General features: G+C 42.8%; 1 protein-coding gene across 1 annotated transcript in view; it reads right to left on the bottom strand.

Annotated features, from left to right (window-relative positions):
* plekhb1 (pleckstrin homology domain containing B1) overlaps positions 1-21420 on the bottom strand; it is a 52369-nt gene extending 30949 nt beyond the window's left edge. The window contains exons 1-4 of the mRNA XM_078402932.1: positions 21303-21420; positions 20855-21007; positions 14539-14641; positions 3290-3329 (exon numbers count right to left, since the gene is read on the bottom strand). Coding sequence (XP_078259058.1) covers positions 3290-3329; positions 14539-14641; positions 20855-21007; positions 21303-21339 — 333 coding nt within the window. The 5' untranslated portion in view covers positions 21340-21420. The remainder of the gene's footprint in view (positions 1-3289; positions 3330-14538; positions 14642-20854; positions 21008-21302) is intronic.
* Between the last annotated feature and the right edge of the window lie 304 nt (positions 21421-21724).

Here is a 21724-nt window from a genome sequence, read left to right on the forward strand (position 1 = left end):
ACAGGACACTAGTGTAGAGGCAGTGAGTTCAGGACAGGTAATTCCCTGTTGACATTAAGGGAATAAGAGAGGCCCAAGTTTTTCTCCTCTTCCTTAACAAGTTCTAGTAACTATTCATAGTTCAACAGTAAAAACCTGACAATAGATTTCCCATTCACATAAATTCCAGAGGGGGAAGAACAGTGACTAAAAGTGAATTGATTAATGGTATGAATATTGATTTCTCTAACTTCAAGATATAAGGCCCGAACTTGCCCAAACTTTCCCTATAATTCAGACCCTCAAGCCCTGGCAACACCCTTGTGAATCTTCTCTGCACTCTCTGCAGCTTAATGACAACATTTCTATAACAGGTTGACCAAAACTGAACATAATACTCCAAAGGCATCCTCACCAATGTTTTGTATAACTGTAACATAACATCCTAACTTCTATACTCAATACCCTGACTGATGCCCCTAAAGTTACTTCTGCTGTGACCATCTCCCACTTACTGTAAGCATCATATTTGAGTCCTTAGAGTCATACAATGTTGAAACAGGTCCTTCGGCCCAACTTGCCCACACCGGCCAACATGTCCCAGCTACACTAGTCCCACCTGCCAGCATTTGGTCCATATCCCTCCAAACCTGTCCTATCCATGTACCTGTCTAACTGCTTCTTAAGTGTTGGGATAGTCTGGCAGCTTGTTCCATACACCCACCACCTTTTGTGTGAAAAAGTTACCCCTCAGATTCCTATTAAATCTTTTCCCCTCCACCTTAAACTGAGAGACAATCATAGGTGATTCAGCAAGAGTTATAATCTACAATGGACAATACTGAATCTACATTGGCTCCTTCAATAAAAACAAAGAAACTTTTCTTGATTGTGTAATGGTTAGAAAATTGTCACAATTAATTCCTGAGACCTGTGAGGCCATAAAATGCTCAGAACCAGCAGGAAGGATGCATGAGTGAAAAACCCGGGAGTAGGGGTTTCCTGCAGTGTTTTGACAAATTTAACAGTAGCATATGTTTCGAATAATCAACAGGTTTCCTGTCATGTAGACTGACAATTAAAAGCTCCCCCTTCCCTCTCTCCCCGCCCTGTTTACCTCTGAGAATTACTGTCTTACCCACAACATCCCAACATGAAGAAACAACAAAGAATGATATGAATCCTAACATTGTATCTATGCCAAGAACAGGACGGGTTTAATGGAAAACTTTGCTTTACTGCAGCAAGAATCCTTCCTGCTGTGGTAAAACCGTGTTTGATCACAAATCAGCAGTGTTACAGCATCGGAGGCTTGGCCAGGACAGTAATTGGGCTTTCCGAACACATATAATGAGAAGGTTAGTTCTCTTTGAAGTTTGTGGCAAAAAGAGAATAATTCCTCCTATTTAATACTTAAAATTTAATGTACCAGAAACCCAATGTTGTATGAAGGCCAAACTTTATACAGGTAACTGAACAGCTCAGGCAGTGAAACATAGAAACATAGAAACATTGAAAGTAGTTGCAGGAGGAGGCCATTCGGCCCTTCGAGCCAGCACCACCATTCATTGTGATCATGGCTAATCGTCCCCAATCAATAACCCGTGCCTGCCTTCTCCCCATATCCCTTGATTCCACTAGAGCTCTATCTAACTATCTCTTAAATCCATCCAGTGATTTGGCTTCCACTGCCCTCTGTGGCAGAGAATTCCACAAATTCACAACTCTCTGCGTGAAAAAGTTTTTTCTCACCTCAGTTTTAAATGGCCTCCCCTTTATTCTAAGACTGTGGCCCCTGGTTCTGGACTCGCCCAACATTGGGAACATGTTTCCTGCATCGAGCTTGTCCAGTCCTTTTATAATTTTATATGTTTCTATAAGATCCCCTCTCATCCTTCTAAACTCCAGTGAATACAAGACTAGTCTTTTCATTCTTTCCTCATATGACAGTCCCGCCATCCCAGGGATCAATCTCGTGAACCTACGCTGCACTGCCTCAATTACAAGGATGTCCTTCTTCAAATTAGGAGAGTTTTCACTTTTTTGCATTTGGAGAGTAATGAATGTTGATATTTCAGCCATTTGTTTTTATCCACTCAGTTGCAGAAATTGGGCAATCCATAACCCAAACTAAAATGATCATCACCTTTTTAGTTCAAGCTGACTCATAGAAGCAAATACAATCAAAAGACTTACACATTCTGAAATTGTAGAGTGATTTAATTTCCTCCCTCTCTCGCCACCTCCTTCCCACAATGAATTATAATTGCCCTGAAACATCAGCTCTGTGTGGGTGCTGCCTAACTTGAGGCAGCCCTCTGAGTTCTTTCCAAGGACTTACTTTTAAGGATGCACAATGGAAACAGGCCCTTTGGCCCACCTAGTCCGTGCTGACCAGCGATCACCCCTGTACATTAGCACTATCCTACACTCTTGGGACAATTTACAACTTTCCCCAAAGCCAATTAACCTACACGCCTGTATGTCTTTGGAGTGTGGTAGGAAACCGGAGCACCCGGAGGAAATCCACGCGGTCACAGGGGGGGGGACGTACAAACTCCGTGCGGATAGGATGGAATCCGGGTCTCTGGCACTGTAAGGCAGCAACTCTACCGCTGCCCCACCGTGCTGCTCCTGTTTTATGTTATATTTCTAGTCTTCAGCATCTGCAATATATTGCTTTTTATTGTATTTACAGGATGTGGGTATTGCCAGCAGGCCATCATTTATTACCCAACCTTAATCCCCAAGCAAAAGGTACTATAGACCTATCTTCTTGAAGTATTGTGTCTGTGTGGGGAATGTCTTATCCCCATTAAAAAAATTGTGCTCATCTTGACCATTATCTATGACATTTTGGAAAAATACGCATTTGACACAAAAGTGGACAATTCAACCCTCATTTCAGTCCACCACTCCAGATGCTGCAAAACGCGCAAGGTCTGCATTTAAACAGAGTCAGAATAATAGATTTGAATCTTAGAGCAAAGCAATGAGAGCTTACCGACTGTAGAACAAAGCAAGGAGCACATAATCAGGTTCATTTTATTTATAACTTCAATTCATATTAATGAGATCTTTTTTGCAATATCTCAGGGTCAACAGCCATGTAACAAAACGTTAATTGAAGCCGAAGTCTCGCCATCTCATGGAGCTGGAATTCATGAAATTTTAATCTACCCTTAAATTTGGATTTATTCAAACATTGTACGTATTCATTCATATCTAATTGGGTATTAAATAATGCTTGGAAAAATCTCGAAAAACAACTTCGTTATAAATTTGAAACTGTTTCAAAAAATGCTCTTACCATGTTAGATTTTGTTTCCAGGAAAGTCAATTTCCAGGCCCTGCCACAAACAATAACAAATACAATTTTAGAAAATAGTTTCACTGATTTGGATTTATAATTTTTTCTGTACTGTCCATAAAGTGCACCGAAACCTATACTAACTACCTCCTGATTCAAAAATAAGCTACATTTCCAAAATGCAGGATATTTGAGATTGTTAATTTGCATAAATGATAGTCCGGTTAATGTATCAAATTCCTATCCAAATTTCAGACGATAAAGTTGAATTGTGTCTTTTTACTGGAGAGAAAAGGTCATTTTTAAAAAGAGACATCACAGTGGTGCAGCAGTAGAGTTGTTGTCTTACAGCGCCAGAGACCTGGGTTTGATCCTGACTATGGGTGCTGTCCGTGCGGAGTTTGCACGTTCTCCTTGTGGCCCTGTGGGTTTTCTCTGGCTCCTCTGGTTTCCTCCTGCCCTTATTAGACTTCCCAAAATGCAACACATTGCACTTATCTGTATTAAACTCCATTAACTGCCCACCTGCCCAACTGATCAAGATCCTGCTATGTCCTTTGATAACCATCTTCGCTATCTACAATACCACCCACTTTAGTGTCATCTGCTAACTTACTAATCATGCCTTGTACATTCTCATCAAAATCATCCATATAACATATAACATATAACAACTACAGCATGGAAACAGGCCCGTCCGGCCCCACCAGTCCACGCCGACCATTTTCCCTGACCTAGTCTCATCTACCTGCACTCAGACCATAACCCTCCAATCCCCTCCTATCCATATACCTATCCAATTTACTCTTAAATAATAAAATCGAGCCAGCCTCCACCACTTCCACCGGAAGCCCATTCCATACAGCCACAACCCTCTGAGTAAAGAAGTTCCCCCTCATGTTACCCCTAAACCTTTGTCCCTCAATTCTGAAGCTATGTCCCCTTGTTGGAATCTTCCCCAAAGGGAAAAGCCTACCCACGTCAACTCTGTCCGTCCCTCTCAAAATTTTAAAAACCTCTATCATGTCCCCCCTCAACCTTCTACGCTCCAAAGAATAAAGACCCAACCTATTCAACCTCTCTCTGTAGCCTAAGTGCTGAAACCCAGGCAACATTCTAGTAAATCTCCTCTGTACCCTCTCCATTTTGTCGACATCCTTCCTATAATTTGGCGACCAGAACTGCACACCATACTCCAGATTTGGCCTCACCAATGCCCTGTACAATTTCAACATTACATCCCAACTTCTATACTCGATGCTCTGATTTATAAAGGCAAGCATACCAAACGCCTTCTTCACCACCCTATCCACATGAGATGACAAACAGCAACGAATCCAGCACCGAACCCTGAGGCACACCACCACTAGTCACAGTCCGATAAACAGCCTTTCACCATCACTAGAGTGAGTCTGAAGAAGGGTCTGAAACGTCATCCATTCCTTCCCTCCAGAGACGCTGAGTTACTCCAGCATTTTGGGTCTACCTTCGATTTCACCATCGCCCTCTGCTTCCTTCCATAAAGCCAATTTTTTATCAAGTCGGCTAGCTCTCCTTGGATTTAACCTTCCAGAGCAGCCTGCCATTTGGAATCTTGTCAAATGCCTTGCTGAAATCCATATACACACCTGCTGCACTGCCCTCATCAACCTTTTTGGTTACATATTCAAAAAACTCAATCTGATTTGTGCTTTACCCACATACAAAATCATGCTTACTATCACTAAGCAGCCCTTGTCCATCTACATGCATATACACCGATCAGCCAAAACATTATGACCACTGACAGGTGAAGTGAATAACATTGATTATCTTGTTACAATGGCACCTCTCTAGGGGTGGGATATATTAGGCAGCAAGTGAACGGACAGTTCTTGAAGTTGATGTGTTGGATGCAGGAGAAATGGGCAGGAGTAAAGGCCTGAGCGACTTTGACAAGGGTCGAATTGTTATGACCAGATGACTGGGTCAGCGCATCTCTGAAACGGCAAGGCTTGTGGGGTGCTCCCGGTCAGAAGTGGTGAGTACCTACTGACAGTGGTCCGAGGAGGGACAAACCACAAACCGGCGACTGGGTGTTGGGTGCCCAAGGCTCGTCGATATGCGAGGGCAACGAAGGCTATCCCGTCTGGTCCTAACCGACAGAAAGTCAAATTTTAATGGTGGTCACAGGAGGAATGTGTCACAATACACAGTGCATCGCACCCTGCTGCTTATGGGGCTGCACATGGAGGACCAACAGCATATTAGGCAGGTGGTCATAATGTTTTGGCTGATCGGTATAGATCTTATTCCTCAGAATATTCTCTAGTAACTTTCTAACCACAGATGTTAGACTCACTTGCCTTTTGTTCCTAGGCTTTTCCTTGCAGCCCTTCTAAAATAGAAGCACAGGATTTGCCACCCTCCAGTCTACCAGCACCTCACTGTATCTAAGGTTGACTCATAAATCTCAGCCAGTACATCAGCAATTTCTTCTCTAGCTTCTCACAGTGTCCTTGGATATATCTGATCAGGTCCGGGAGATTTTTCTGCCTTCGTAGGCTTTAGGATGTTCAGCACCTCCTCGACCATGAAGCCACCTACATTGACTGCCCAAGTTCCCTGATCCTCATGTTTAGTTTAGTTTAGAGATACAGTGGAAACGGGCCCTTCGGCTCACCATGTCCACGATGACCAGCGATCCCACAAACACTAACACTCTCCTACACATACTTGGGACAATTTACAATTTTTACCAAACCAATTAACCTACAAACCTGTATGTCTTTGGAGTGTGGGAGGAAACCGGAGCACCCGGAGAAAACCCACGCAGGTTACGGGGAGAATGTACAAACTCTGTACAGACAACACCTGTAGTCAGGATTGAACCTGGGTCTCTTGCGTTGTAAGGCAGCAACTACTGCTGTGCTGCCGTGCCTCCCATGTCTTTCATCATGTCTTTCTCCACGGTAAAAACAGAGGAGAAATACTCATTGGGGACATTACCCATCTCCTTTGGCTTCACACAGAGCCAAGTTCTTTAGCCTGCTTTTCAATTCCCCGAAACTCCTCCAGGGAGTCACTTAATCCCAGCTGCCTACACCTATAAGCTTCTTTCTTGTTCTTGACCAGAGCCTCAATTTCTGTCGACACCCAAGTTTCCCTGCGCCCACCTGCCTGGACATTCAATCTAACAGGATCATGCATGCGCTGAACTCTTGTCAGCACACTTTTAAAAAGGTGTTCTGAATTTTCTAATCTTCCAGCTCACTGAACATTGTCATCAAATTGCCCGTGGATTTCTCGGCAAATAACATGCTGTAGCACTGTGATGAATGACTGCAATAATTATCTTCTAAATTGTGCGCATCAGAGTTACTTGCTCCTGGGCCCAGTTAGATAAGCTGCCTCAATATCAATAAGACAAGCGGCCTCCTGCCAGAAGAGGAAGTTCATTTACTGGAAGCTTGCCAAATAATAATGGAGCGATTATAGAATGTGGGCGGCACGGTGGCGCAGCGGTAGAGTTGTTGTCTTACCGCACCAGGGACCCGGGTTCAATCCTGACTATGGGTGCTGTCTTTACAGAGTTTATACTTTCTCCCTGTTGGTTTTCTCTGGGTGCTCCGGTTTCTCCCACATTCCAAAGATGTGCAAATTTGTAGGTTGACTTGTCTCTGTAAATATGGCCCTAATATGTAGGATAGAATTGGTGTGAATGGGTAGGAAGGAATTGCAGATGCTGCTTTAAACCAAAGATAGACACAAAAAACTGGAGTAACTCAGCGGGGCAGGCAGCATCTCTGGAGAGAAGGAAAGGATGACGTTTCGGGTCAGATCTGACTTGATGGGCCGAGGCGCCTGCTTCCTCACTGTATCACTCAACTAAACTAAACTCAACTCAACTCAACTCTGACTACTGTAGATATGTGCTGCCTAATCAAAAAGGCAACCCACCTTCCCCATCCTCTCTTACCTGCCTCTCTACCATACCTGTAGCATTTATACCCTGGAACACTGAGCTGTCATTCCCACCCTTCTCTCAGCCATGGCTCTGTTATGGCTCTAATTCCCCAGTCACCTTAGTCAATGCATGTCTTGAGTTGATCCACCTCACCTGTTACGCCTCCAACATTGAAATAAATACAGTTGAAACCATCGGACTTTTCTCTCGCTTTACCGTGCATCTGCCTGAGCTGGATGCTAATCTTTCTCTTTTGACAAAAGCATTTGCCCCAACCTTCTCATCTGCCTCCCTTCTGCTCTGGGCCCCTTTCCCTTGACAGTGGCCTGTTAATTTATTTTAATAACTCCACTGTATTCTGTTCATTGTTCAAGATGTGGGGGCGAGATCAAACATAGACTGGGTGATCGTTTTGCTGAACACCTTCGCTCAGTCCGCCTGAACCTACCTGATCTCCCGGTTGCTAAGCACTTTAATTCCCCTTCCCATTCCCACACTGACCTTTCTGTCCTCGGTCTCCTCCATTGTTAGAGTGAGGATAAACGCATATTGGAGGAACAGCATCTCATATTTCGCTTGGGCAGCTTACAGCCCAGTGGTATGAATATTGTTTTCTCTAACTTCCCTCTCTCTCTATCCCTCCCCCACCCAAGTCGCACCAACCTCTTGTTTTCACCCAACAAACAGCCTGTTTCCCTCATCATTGTTACCTTTTTGCATGTCTTTCATTCATTGTTCTTTATCACATCACCGTCTATATCTCTCTTTTTTTTGTGTCCATCCTGAACCATACTTAATCATTAAGCTGCGGGCAATTCAACACTTCCACAAGCTGGTAGCATTTTAAAATACTGCAGTAATAATAGGTTGCAATTTTCACAAGGCAAGTTCCCAGGTATGTTGAAAGTCAATTTCAAAGCTATCGGTTTTACCACATGTCTGGAAACAAGAATCGGATCTTTCTAGTATAATACATGGAAAAGGTTTCTATTACTGTAATATAATAAAAGGAATACTTCAATATGGAATAAAATATTGGGAGACAGATACTTTTGTGTAAATGAAGCCAGTGTACCCTTTAAAGATACAAAGATGGAGCAGTATTGCAGACTGGTTATATGGATATGATTGACTGGTAAGTAACCAGACATTAACCAGGTATTCAATAACCTTAAAGAAAGACACAATCTGTTGGAGTAACTCAGCGGGTCAGGCAGCACCTCTGTCAGGAGAACATGGATAGGTGATGTATGGGGTCGGGACCCGTCTTCAGACAGATTGTGGTTTTGGGAGAGGGGTGGGTGGGGAAGGGAGAAAGCTGGAAGATGTCCTAAAATGGAATGCCTCACCTTGAGAGTAGATACAATGGGGACGGAGAAATTGAAATTGACGGAAACTAGGTCTCTGTTCAAGGAAGAACCGAACGGCCTTGAGACCTTCCTTGGGTATGGAGATGTAAAGGGACTGGACATCAAAGGTAAAGATGAGGCAACGGGAGCCTAGAAATTAAAAGTTATTGAAGAGTTGAAAGGCATGCGAGGTGTCTCAGATGTAGGTGGGAAGGGACTGGACAAGGGGGGATGGGATGGAATCAAGATATTTAGTTTAAGGGCCTATCCCACTTTAGGCGATTTTAAGGCGACTGCCGGCGATTGTCAAAGTCGCAGCAGATCGCCGAACTTTTCTTTTACCCGACGACAATGACCACGACAATGCCGAGTAAGGTCAAGATTACACCGTCTTCGGAAACATCGCGAAATTCCCAAGCTGTCAATGCTTCTCCGGCGTCCAAATTTTCGCTGAAATCACTGACAAGTCAGTAAGTACTTGAGAGTTTTGAAATATAACATCTTGTATGGGCTACTTAAAAACTAAGCTTCACGGTGACAAGGCATAAACTGGGTTTACTTCCAGTTTACTAATAGCTGTATTAAAAAAAAAAAATTTTTTAAAGTGGTTAAGTGGATTTTTATGAAAAGTGTGTGGGCATTCTTTGAAAATGTACGGGAGATGCATATCTGATTTCTGGGTTGCATATCTGGGTTGGGAGCCCACTTTAAATGTAATGGCTGATGGCCATAAACATCGCAAAATTCCTACGCTTACCTGACTGTCAAACTGTCGCCTCCAATCTACCTGTCAAATGTCCTGACGGTAAATAAATTGGTTAAACACAAGCATTTTATGGTATTTTTAAATGACTTTACTTATTTTAATATAATGTGCTTCTAAATACATCTAAGGGAACCTAGCAAACCTGGGGACAGCAGGAGACAGAGCCCGCAATAAGCAACGATACCTGGCGACAAGCCAGCTGTCGCCGAGAAATTTCACTCCGGATGATTTCTCAGCGACGCGCTGAGATCCACTACGATTCTTGGAAGACTCCTCACGATCATGCCCGTGACACCCCGGTGAACTGTCGGCGACAGCCTAGTCGCCGGTAGTTGCCTTAAAATCGCCTAAAGTGGGACAGGCCCTTTAGAGATCCAGCGCGGAAGCAGGCCCTTCGGTCAACTGAGTCCACAGCAACCAGCGATCTCCACATATTAACACCATCCTACACACTTGGGACAATTTACACTTATAACAATTTACACTTACAATTTACACTTATGCAAGCGCTGCAAGGCAACAACTCTACCGCAATGCCACCGTGCCTCCATATTTGGAGATGAGTTGTGGGAGGCAGGAACAGGCGGAAACAATGGGTCTGCTGGGGCAATCCTGTTTGTGGAGTTTGGGATGGAGATTGAAGCGGGCAGTGCGGGGTGGGGAAGTATACGGTTGGAGGCTGTGGAAGAGGGATTGCCAGAGGTGAGGAGATCGGTAACAGTCTGGGAGATGATGGCCTGATGTCCATCTGTGTGGTCATGGTCAATGTTAGGTATGAGGAGATATCCGAGAGGCGGCACCTGGCCTCAGCATGGCAGAGGTCAGCCTACCAGACTACAACAGCACCTCTCCTGTCAGCGGGTTTAATAACAATTTTGGGATTGTTGTTTAGTGAGCAGAGGGTGCTGTGCATTCAGAGGGGGTGAGATTGGAGTGGGTAAGAGGAGCGGAGAAGTCAAGATGGTTGATGGCGCGCTGGCAATTGGAACTATTCCATTTCCTATTCCTAACTGTATGAACATTTAATTCTCCAATTTTAAATAACTAACCTACAAACTCTTCCCCCAACTCCCCCTCCTCCCCACTCTTCCCTGAATACATAACCCTTCTCCTTCCCTCCCACCTATATTCCTTCCTCTTGCTGCATAATCTGCACTTCTATCCTGATCTCACACCTTTTGTCTTTTCATTTCTGGCCTATGTCCAATCATTTGCCTATCATAACCCCCCTCACCTGTACCTACCTATGACTTGGTGGGCTCTGTTCTTCCCCTCCTCTCATCCTGCTTTCTCCCCCCACCACAATGAATTTGAAGAAAACACCCGACCCGAAACATCACCTATCCATGTTCTCCATAGATGCCGCCTGACCCGCTGAGTTACTCCAGCACTTTGTGTCTTTTTTGGTAAACCCAGCATCTGCAGTTCCTTATTTCTCGGTTCAATAATCTTGTTAGGAATGTAAATAAATTCAGTGAAATTGCTGAAGCCGTGACTCGTTTTATTAATCCTTCCACCGCACAGAAGATTATCTTTCAATTAAGATAATATCAGTTGATTTACACCATCCATTGCAATTATACTCAGTTCTCTTATAGATTTTTCTGAAGCATGCAGTTTTCAACTTGTCGAGAGATTGCACTGGGACAAAGACTGCTGAAATGTCAAACAGCCCTTGTTTAAACAGACTATTATACTGATTTCCTAATAGCACAATGATATTTAAATGTGAACATTGCAAATGCATGCTAGAGCTCAAATCTTGTTGTTTGTTGGGTTTATTATTCAGTGAAGCCCTCTGAACATAAAAGAAAGTTAGCATTCTCATTGTAAATTTGATTTGAATAGTTAAATTGCGAGGTAGTAACATTTGCAGGGAAGGCAGTAACATGATAGATGTAATGAATTTGGATTCCTGGTACAGTGCGTTCAAGGCTGATAGTGTCTACCAGGAATTAATTTGTGCAAATCGACACAGAATCCCACAAGATTCTGTGCCTTTTATTTCCATTGTTCTTGGGATGTAGGCAACAGTGACACTGCAGCATATAAAGTCTCCCTTGTGCTTTGAAAGTGATTTGGTGGAAGCATCAATGGAAGGGGACTGGGATTGTTGAATCAGGCACCAGCAACTTTCAAAGGGCTGTTGGCTGCCCTTGACATTGAAATATATTTTTTAAAAGAGAGAAAAATGCTTCAGGCCAGGAGAGCCTCATTGATCAGTTAGCCTCTGGCAGTCAAGTGAAAGGTTGTATCGCCAAATGAAGGGCAGGCAGGGCTGTTACAATGGGGGCATCAACTGAATGGGGTGTAGGGGTGGGGAGGCAAAGGAAGAATGGGCAAGGGGGGGGTGGGAAAATAAAATAATTTTTACAACCCTCACTCGAAGCATTCACTTGAACAGGCATTGAGTGATTGAGGCAATTTTCAGATAATCCAACTACATTAATCAAGAGCACCGATATGGACAAAATTTGTAACCTTGATAAGCCTTGAACAGCAAGTGTCCTCTAGGCTCAACATTTTTAAAGCCTTTACAAATCTAAGAAACCATAACACCCAAATGCTGCTGAATTAACCGCTAAAATATTCAGTTGCTACTGATGTGATCTTAATTTTTGCTCTTTATTTCCTAACAAAAGGTTCAGAAAATAAAACAATAGGGGCTCTGATGTCTCAGCAATTTAAACCAGTGAGTCCTTGCTTGATGGGTTAACTGAACTCTAATCAGTAGGGATTCTGCAGGTAACATCAGTGCCTGTCGGGTAAGGGAAAGAACCTTAGGCATGGCGCTACAGCTGAAATCTAAACGACGACTGCTGTTGGAAATGTGCATCAACATGTTTCAGCTTTGTGTAGAATTAGGCCATGACGATGGCCTCATATTTGACAATTATAATCATTCAGGAAAGGTAGAGGACTTTACGCCAATAAAGGAAGAGAAATAAATAAATTTGCAGCATTCCAAAAAAATTATGCTTTTTTATAAACCAAAACAAAAATCTCCATTTGTGTAGGAAGGGACTGCAGGTGCTGATTTATACCAAAGATAGACACCAAATGCTGGAGTAACTGAGCGGGTCAGGCAGCATCTCCGGAGGAAAGGAATATGTGATGGTTCGAGTTGGAACTCTTCTTCAGACTGAAAATAGAGGGGGGAAGGGAGGGGGGGGGGGGGGGGGGGGGGGGAGGGGGGACTGGAGGTAGGAAAATGGCAGAACAAATCAGGGCCGGCACCAGATGACCAAGGAAGGGTGGAGCCCATATTGGCCCTTAGTCTCCATTTGTTTATTTTTATTTGTTTGATATCCATTTGCTTATTTTCTTTATCATTAATTAAAGACGGAACCACTGTTCATGTACCTACAAATGACTTGTCCAAGTGCCCAATCTTCATGCACGAACATAGATTATAAGGGGGTATTAGCTGCGTTAAGTATTCCGGCCAAGTTCAATACAGCATTCACATAACATCCACACAGGAGCAATCTCTATTGAGGAAAAAGAGCATGAATGGACACAGAGGCACAAAGGACTGGAGTCGCTGGAATCCTGTGTAGAGCATAAAGTGCTTGATTTTATAGAGGTGTATAAAATCATGGGAGGAATAGATCGGGTAGATGCACAGAGTCTCTTGCCCGGAGTAGGTGAATCGAGGACTAGAGGACATAGCATTTGTAGTAACGTGGAAGCATTGAATGTGCAGTTGGTGGTTAAGGGATATGATATAGTTGGAATTACGGAGACATGGCTCCAGGGTGACCAAGGCTGGGAGCTAAACATGCAGGGGTATTCAATATTCAGGAAGGATAGACAGAAAGGAAGAGGAAGTGGGGTGGCATTGCTGGTTAAAGAGGAGATTAATGCAATAGCAAGGTGAGACATTAGCTTGGATGCTGTAGAATCGGTATGGGTAGAACTGGAAATAGCCACGGGCAGAAAACATTTGTTGGAATTGTATACAGACCACCAAACAGCAGTAGGGAGGCTTGGGATAGTAACAGCGCTGAGGAGGAGGATTTCCTGGAATGTATATGGGACGTTTTTTTAACCCAATGTATGGAGGAACCAACTAGAGGGCAGGCCATCCTAGACTGGGTATTGTGTAATGAGGAAGGATTAGTTAGCGATCTTGTTGTGCAAAGCCCCTTGTGCACCAGTGACCATAATAAGGTGGAATTGTACATTAGGATGGAGAGTGACACGGTTAATTCAGAGACTAGGGTCCTGAACTTAAAGAAAGGAGACTTTGAAGGTATGAGACGGGAACTGGCTAGGATAGACTGGCAAATTATACTTAAAGGGTTGACAGGGGAGATGTAATGGCAAAGATTTAAAGACCGCATGGATGAACTCCAAAAATTGTTCATCCCTGTCTGGCGAAAAAATAAAACGGGGAAGGCAGCTCAACCGTGGCTGACGAGGGAAATCAAGGATAGTGTTAAATCCATCCAATGACGAGGCATATAAATTGGCCAGAGGAAGCAGCAAACCAGAGGACTGGGAGAAATTTTGAACTCAACAGAGGAGGACTGTACATAGGTTTGCGATGGATGGCATGCACATGATGGGCATGCTTCAGCACTGGATGACTATATCGTGGCAGCACAGTTGTGCACCAGTAGAGTTGCTGCCTTACAGTGCCTGAGACCCAGGTTCAATCCTGACTGTCTGTATGGCGTTTGTACCCCCTCCCCGTGACCTGCGGGGGTTTTCTCTTGGAGCTCCGGTTTCCTCCCAGACTCCAAGGACGTGCAGGTTTTTAGGCTAATTTGCTTGGTAAAAGTGTAAATTGTCCCTAGAGTATAGGTTAGTGTGAATGTGCAGGAATCGCTGGTCGGCGCGGACTCGGTGAGCTGAAGGGCCTGTTTCCGCGCTGTATCTCCAAAAACTAAAACAAGTGTCTAATCTGTACAGGTATAAATCAACATTCTTTCCTCAGTTTCCCTGCAGTCTCTGCTCGATAGATTGGCTACTTGTTTATAGCACTCTGCACAACACATGGAAACATAGAAACATAGAAACTAGGTGCAGGAGTAGGCCATTCGGTGCTTCGAGCCAGCACCGCCAATGAATATGATCATGGCTGATCATCCAAAATCAGTACCCTGTTCCTGCTTCACACTCACTGGTAAATTATTTTATTAGATAAGATACACATGAAAGGGAACAAGACTGATAGACTTACAAGGCGTCATCAGCACTGTCTGCACTAAGTGTCAGTTTTGACCCATCTTTCAGGTGAAGCATCAGCATACATTCCCTGCCGGTTTCTTCTGGTGGCAATCCACCTGCAGCAGTAAAAAAAAAGTTCAATTAATTTAGAAAAAATATATAGGTTAAAGAGAGAGATTCTGTCGGCCTTCAGGTGTTTCCATCGAGGACTGTATGTAAAAATAGGCATTTCATTTTAGTTTTTAGTTTAGAGATGCAGCATGGAATCAGGCCCTTCGGCCCAGGGAATCCATGCCGACCATCGATCACCCATTCACGGAAGATAGACACAAAATGCTAGAGTAACAGCGGGACAGGCAGCGTCTCTGGAGAGAAGGAATGGGTGACGCTTTGGGTTAAGGCCCTTCTTCACCCATTAGTTCTATGTTATCCCACTTTCCCATCCACTCCCCACACACTACAAACAATGTATAGTGGCCAATTAACCTATAAATCTGCACCTCTATGAGATGTGGGAGGAAACCAGAGCACCCAGAGGACACCCACGCTGTCACAGGGAGGTGCAAACTCCACACAGACAGCACCCGAGGTCGGGATCGAACCTGGGTCTGTGGCACTGTGAGGCATGAGGCAGCAGCTCTACCCGTTGTGCCACTGTGCCGCCCTAAATATTTCAAAAATATTATCCCGATCTTGCATTATTTCAATATTGTGGTGACAATTATCCTGTTTTAAACTCTTTTTATGTTCCATGCACACCTTGCTTAACATGAAATTGGATGTAACATAAACATGTCGGCAAAGTGCAACTGATGCAGTTAACCTCCAGCAACATCCCTAATGCTGAGCGGTCATTTCACCACTGAGATGCTGCCCCCAGACTTGAGCTGTGTTATAAAACAGAGATAACATCTGAGGGAAAGAAAAGTCTTTAGATTTGAATGTGTTTCTAGAGTGAAATGTAGGAACAAAACCTTTGAAAACTGTACCTATAATCGATGTCTCATAAGTATTTCACAATTATAATTATTCATATTCTCATGAAATCACACAGATATAATGAGAATGCACAAATTAAAAGCTTAAGGGCATCAGGCTTTTATTAGTGCTACACATTGAATTAGTTCCAAAAGGGCACACTCTGAAATACTTGCTGAGTTAGTCATCATTTTGAAAGGCCCAAGTTTGGTGATACTAACTCTGGGAGTTATGTAGAACAGGCTAAACATTACGTCAGTCAGCATGCAACATAGAGTTCCTCTCTAGCCATTGCTCTTCATTAAGCTTGTACAGCTGAAGAAGCATCTAGAACCAGCAATGACCACTGACTTCCACCCCCACCTTTCAAAACTCCCCTCCCACCACCCCCCTCCTCCCCCACTCCCCCATCAACAGTGGAAAATCCTACTTCCACAGTAACCCTGATTTTATAGAGAGAGGTAACCAAACAGTGCTGGCCATTCCTTATACATGATCTTGTCTTGGGCATTATTTTGGATCATAAAATTACAGATAGTCATATTTGGTGCAGGATTCGGGGATCTGGGGCCACTGTGAACAGGCAAGCGTTCAACCAAATAGACTAAAGAATTACAGTACATTGCCTCAAATCTGGATGCACCTGCTAGAATAAGGGCGGCCACTGTGGCGCAGCGGTAGAGTTGCTGCCTTACAGCGCTTGCAGTGCCGGAGACCCGGGTTCGATCCCGACTATGGGTACTGTCTGTACGGAGTTTGTACATTCTCCCCGTGGCCACGTGGGTTTTCTCTGAGATCTTCAGTTTCCTCCCACACTCCAAAGGTATGTAGGTTAATTGGCTTGGTGTAAATTGTCCCTCGAGTGTGTAGGATAGTGTTAATGTGTGGGGATCGCTGGTCAGTGCGGACTCGGTGGGCTGAAGGGCCTGTTTCCGCGCTGTATCTCTGAATTAAACTAAACTAAACTAAATTAGTGATTCAATGCAACATATTACACAATGAAAGAGAAAGAAACATTATGTTAAAGAATGACAAGGTAATTAAAATTGATTTTTTATATATATATATATATATATATAATCCACAACAGTCTTTTGCAAAGTGATCGTGGATAGTGCTCTTAATGCAAATTGTTCTGAGATATTAATTGCTTAAAATAAGTTCACATTCACAAATCAATGATTTGATTTCTATTGGGTTTACTTGCCATTTCAACACATTCAATGTTACCTGTTGCAACTTGTATTTGTTTTTCATTTCTGGCTGTACTTTTCCTGTGTCACAATGAACAATGAAAATGGAAGAAACTTCTAATAGTAAAATTTCACTGGAAATTCCATGTATCATTTCATTGCTCACCACACGAGCAAAGGTATTTTGCTTCAATTTACTATACAATGTCATTCTGCAAATGGACTAATATTTGTTGTAGTTTTATTGCTAATACAGTTCCTGTACTGACAGAACTTTAATGCTTAAGGCGATTACTTTTTAATGAGATCACCTTTCATTTCTCTTGTATCCTGAGAATGTATGCCCACGCCATCCTATCCCTCCTATTGCAGTACCTTTCAAAGCAGAGGTCAACCTAGCAAACATTTGTTGCACCCCTCAACGTAACACATCCTTGCTTCATTAGGGAGATAAGCACTGTGTACAGACTTCCATGTATAGTTTCACCATAACCCTGGATAATTGGAATAAAGATGAACTTACCATTTCCCTTCTTAATTATGCGATTATACCAATGTGTTAATTTCTTATGATCCGAATACACATATCACTCTGAAGCTCCTCCTTTTCCAACCTCTTTTCTGGTAAAGAATATTCAGTTTTTCTATTTTTCGCACAAAGAGTTGATTTCCCACTTCCCCATATTATACTCTATCTGGTATGTTTTGTCCATTATTGAACTAGTTTGATTACCTTTGCAGCCTTTCTAACATTCTTTTCTCTATTTACATTCTCATTTCACTTCTAAGTCAGAACGTCGGTTGCAAATAGACATGAGCCACGTGCTGATTTTCATTGTAGAAAATGGCTGATTTATTTACATTCTGTCTTCTGTCCATTAATCAATCTTCAATCTATGTGAATATATTATTCCTATGCAAAAATATTGTGGGACAACCTATTGTATAGCACTTTTGCGGCACGGTGGTGCAGCGGTAGATTTGCTGCCTTACAGCCCCAGAGAGCCGAGTTCAATTCTGACTAAAGGTGCTGTCTGCTTGGAGTTTGTATGTTCTCCCCGTGACCATGTGGATTTTCTCCGGGATCACCGGTTTCCTCACATACTCCAAAGACATACAGGTTTGTAGGTCAATTGACTTCGGTAAAAGTTGTAAATTGTCCCTTGTGTGTGGGATGGTGCTAGTGCATGGGGATCGCTGGTCAGCGTGGACTCGGTGGGCTGAAGGGCCTGTTTCCGCGCTGTATCTCTAAACTAACTAAACTACACTAATCTAAATTTTTGAGGATGCTTTACAAAAATATACCACAATGACTGTTTCTACCCTACTTAATATATGCACAAAAACTAACAGATTTGTCAAACATTATTCTTATTAATAGAACTACTAACCAGCCTAATTATAATGATTTTCAAAATGACCTGTTCACAATATGTTCCACCATTCCCTCCCTTTCCACTATCTAGCCATTGGTCAATAGTTCCCTTCCCTTCCTGAGTGTCGTAGAACCGCGCAGCACGGAAATGGGCTCTTCATCAGGCCTGTTTCAACCTATTTTCCCATCTGGAGTCATCCCATTGCCTGCATTAGGTCTGTATCTTTATATATATGTACCTTGTCTACATAAGTGCCTGTCTAAATGTTTTTGAAGGAGTACCTTCAGCACCAGACTGGTTCCACCAAGATGCAGTACAGTACAGTAAAAGGAGATCCTTTTTCCCTGTGGCTATCAAACTGTACAACTCCACCCCCTTCTGTCGTGGGGTAGACTGACTCCACTCCCCTCCCCCAATCTTTGCACATCCCTAATCCTTTCCACTCATCACTTTAATTTAATGTTTCATGTACCTTGTGTTTTATGACTGTTGGCAGATCAATTTCCCTCCTGGGATAAATAAAGTTCTATCGTATCGTATCATATCTTGTCGTAACATTGTGATTGTATCTGATTCCACCACCTTCTCTGGCAGCTCAATCCATATATCAATCACCCTCTGTGTAAAATGTTCTTCCCTGTAAATCCCCTTTAAAACTCCTTCCTATCATTGTAAACCTATGCTTTCGTGTTTTTGATTCTGACCATCTACTCTATCGATGCAACTTATAATTTTATATAACTGTCAGTTCAGCCTTCAGTCTTCATCATTACGAGAAAAAAACAACGCCTGCCTATCCAATCTCTTCTCAAGATTAAAGCCTTCCAACCCAAGCAATATCTTGGTGAACTTCCTCTGCACTCTCTCCAGCATGACTACATCCTTCCCATAGTGCATAATATGCCAATTGTGGGCTAATCAGTGTTTTGAGAAATTTCTATAATAACATCCTACTTCTATATTCAATGCTTCAACCCATGAATGCAAGCCTTCATCACAATCTTATCTACCTGTGCATCAAGAAGTCTAACTCGTATTTATCTTTACAAGTCACCATTACTGCATCATTTCTCGTGCCGCCGATTCTAATGACACAAGAGAACCAATTTGCATTGAAATATGGTTCCTTATGTACTCCCCCAACATTCATTATTAGCCCCAAACTTCATAAATGAGACATTCCATCAACAATATGGAATGAATTCAAATCAATGTCCTAAATCCATAAACCATTACACAACTATACAGGATTATATAGGTCAGACAGTATGGAAACTGGCCTCTCCATCTATTAATCCACTATCCAAGCCTTCTTCGATTTTTCCCCAACTAATTCTATTGGCGTAAAGCTTTATTCCCTTCTCTATCATACGCTTGTCCAACCTGCAGTTAAATAACTGCACATTCATCTCAACCATTCTCAGTGGAGGCACCTTACATATTCTTCACAAAAAAAGACTAAAAGTTCTGGAGTAACTTAATGGTTCAGGCAGCATCTCTGGAGAACATGGTTAGATTCTGAAGAAGGGTCCCAAGCTGAAACGTCACCTATCCATGTTCTCCAGAGATGCTGCCTGACCAGCTGAGTTACTCCAGCACTTCATGTCTTTTTTTCTACACCAACATTTACACATCAACGCTTCCACTTCCTTAGAAGGCTTAGGACGTTTGTCATGTCCCCTACAACTATCACCAGCTTCTTTAGATGCACCATAGAAAGCATTTTATCAGGATGCATCACAGGTTGGTTTGGGAACAGCACCAATCAGGACCGTAAGAAATAGCAACGAATTGTGGACGCAGCCCAGTCCATCACACAAACCAACCTCCCTTCTATTGATTCCACTTATACCTCACGCTGCCTTGGCAAGGCCAGCAGCAGAATCAAGGATGAGTCACACCCTGGCCACTCCTTCTTCTCCCCTCTCCCATAAGGCAATAGGCATTGATTCAGGAACAATTTTTTCCCAGCTGTTATCAGGCAACTGAATCATCCTACCACAACCAGAGAGCAATGCTGAACTACTATCTACCTCTTTGATGTCCCTTGGACTATCCTTGACTAGTCTTTTCTGGCTTTACTTTGCACTAAACGTTATTCCCTTATCATGTATCTATACACTGTAAATGGATCGGTTATAATCATGTATAGCCTTTCTGCTGACTGGTTAGCACGCAACAAAAGGTTTTCATTGTACCTCGGTGCACGTGACAATTAACGAAACTAAACTTTTTCAGTCAGAGAGTTGTAAATCTGTGGAATTCACTGCCTCAGAAGGCAGTGGAGGCCAAACCTCTGAATGCATTCACGAGAGAGCTAGATAGAGATCTTAAGGATAGCGGAGTCAGGGGGTATGGGGAGAAGACAGGAACGGGGTACTGATCAGCCATGATCACATTGAATGGGTGTGCTGGCTCGAAGGGCCGAATGGCCTACTCCTGCACCTATTGTCTATTGTCTATTGTCTATAACTGAACTGTAGTTCCTTGTTTCTAATCTTTTTGTATATTTTCACCACTCTTTCAATGCAGAACTCATTTCTGAATTCTCTATTTGACTTTCTTGGTGATGGCCTAACAAGGAAGGCCTCTGATTACGCTTTTCATCAAGTGGTAACATTCTCTTTCTATCCACTCTGTCAAAATATTTAATTTTAAAAAATCCTCCGTAAGGTCACCAGCAACCTTCCTTTTCTCAAGAGAAAGAGTAGCCAGTCTGTTCAGCAATTTGTTCACCAAAACAAAATAATGTTAAACTTACAAAGTGACAGAAAATATTTACCTGTGCATTCATATCCTGCTTTAACGCTCAAGCAATTTATTTTTAGATGGATTCTGTCTTCCAGTTGATTGCGATTGTCATCATGATAATAATAAAGGCTACCGTCCAGCCATAAATCAAACCAGTTCCTCTTCCATCGCCGAAGAACTGAGCCTACAATGCACAACATTACTTATGTTCATAGACAACCCGTGTTAATGTACAATTAAGGAAGTTACCTATGACTTTAACATTGTTAAAAACAATTTTTAATCAATAGACAAATAAAGGGATTCCTGCCCTTTAAAAATCAAAGAGATTCACATCATATAGTGTTTTCCTCAGAAAGTAATAATAAAATAAATTGAAATAAATACTTGTTATAGATACGTGATGGCATTTGAATATAGCTAAAAAAAAAATTAAGGTGTCCCTTTCATAAACGCAGTGATGAAATAAAAGCACTGACTTCGTCTCCACAGCCAGCCACTCTTCACCAGAGCCATGAAGGAACAAATATCTTCGGGCACTAAGGGCCGGGCATCCAGTCAAGTGGGATCCAGGACAGTTCCTCAGGCACTCGCCTGGTTCAGGCCACGTTCGTCTTCCTTCCCGCACTCACACTGAAACAATTTACCTTCGACGCGTCAGGGAAACGCGGCCTCTTCTCTTAATCCCATTCCTAATGACCGGATTAGGATTTGTCATCACCGGTTGATCCAACTACTGAAGGCAAGAAGCTTCTAGAAAGCAGGTCGAGGATGTTTTTTACCTCGCAGATTCGCACACACAATATTATACAGAAATCAGTTCTAATTTGTTTCTGGCGCCCTTACCAAAACAAAAGCAAGTTTGCATTTTGTATTATTCCTTGGCAGGTTTTTCAGAGGA

Source organism: Rhinoraja longicauda, chromosome 7, assembly GCF_053455715.1.
Source record: "Rhinoraja longicauda isolate Sanriku21f chromosome 7, sRhiLon1.1, whole genome shotgun sequence".
Taxonomy (NCBI): Eukaryota; Metazoa; Chordata; class Chondrichthyes; order Rajiformes; family Arhynchobatidae; genus Rhinoraja; species Rhinoraja longicauda.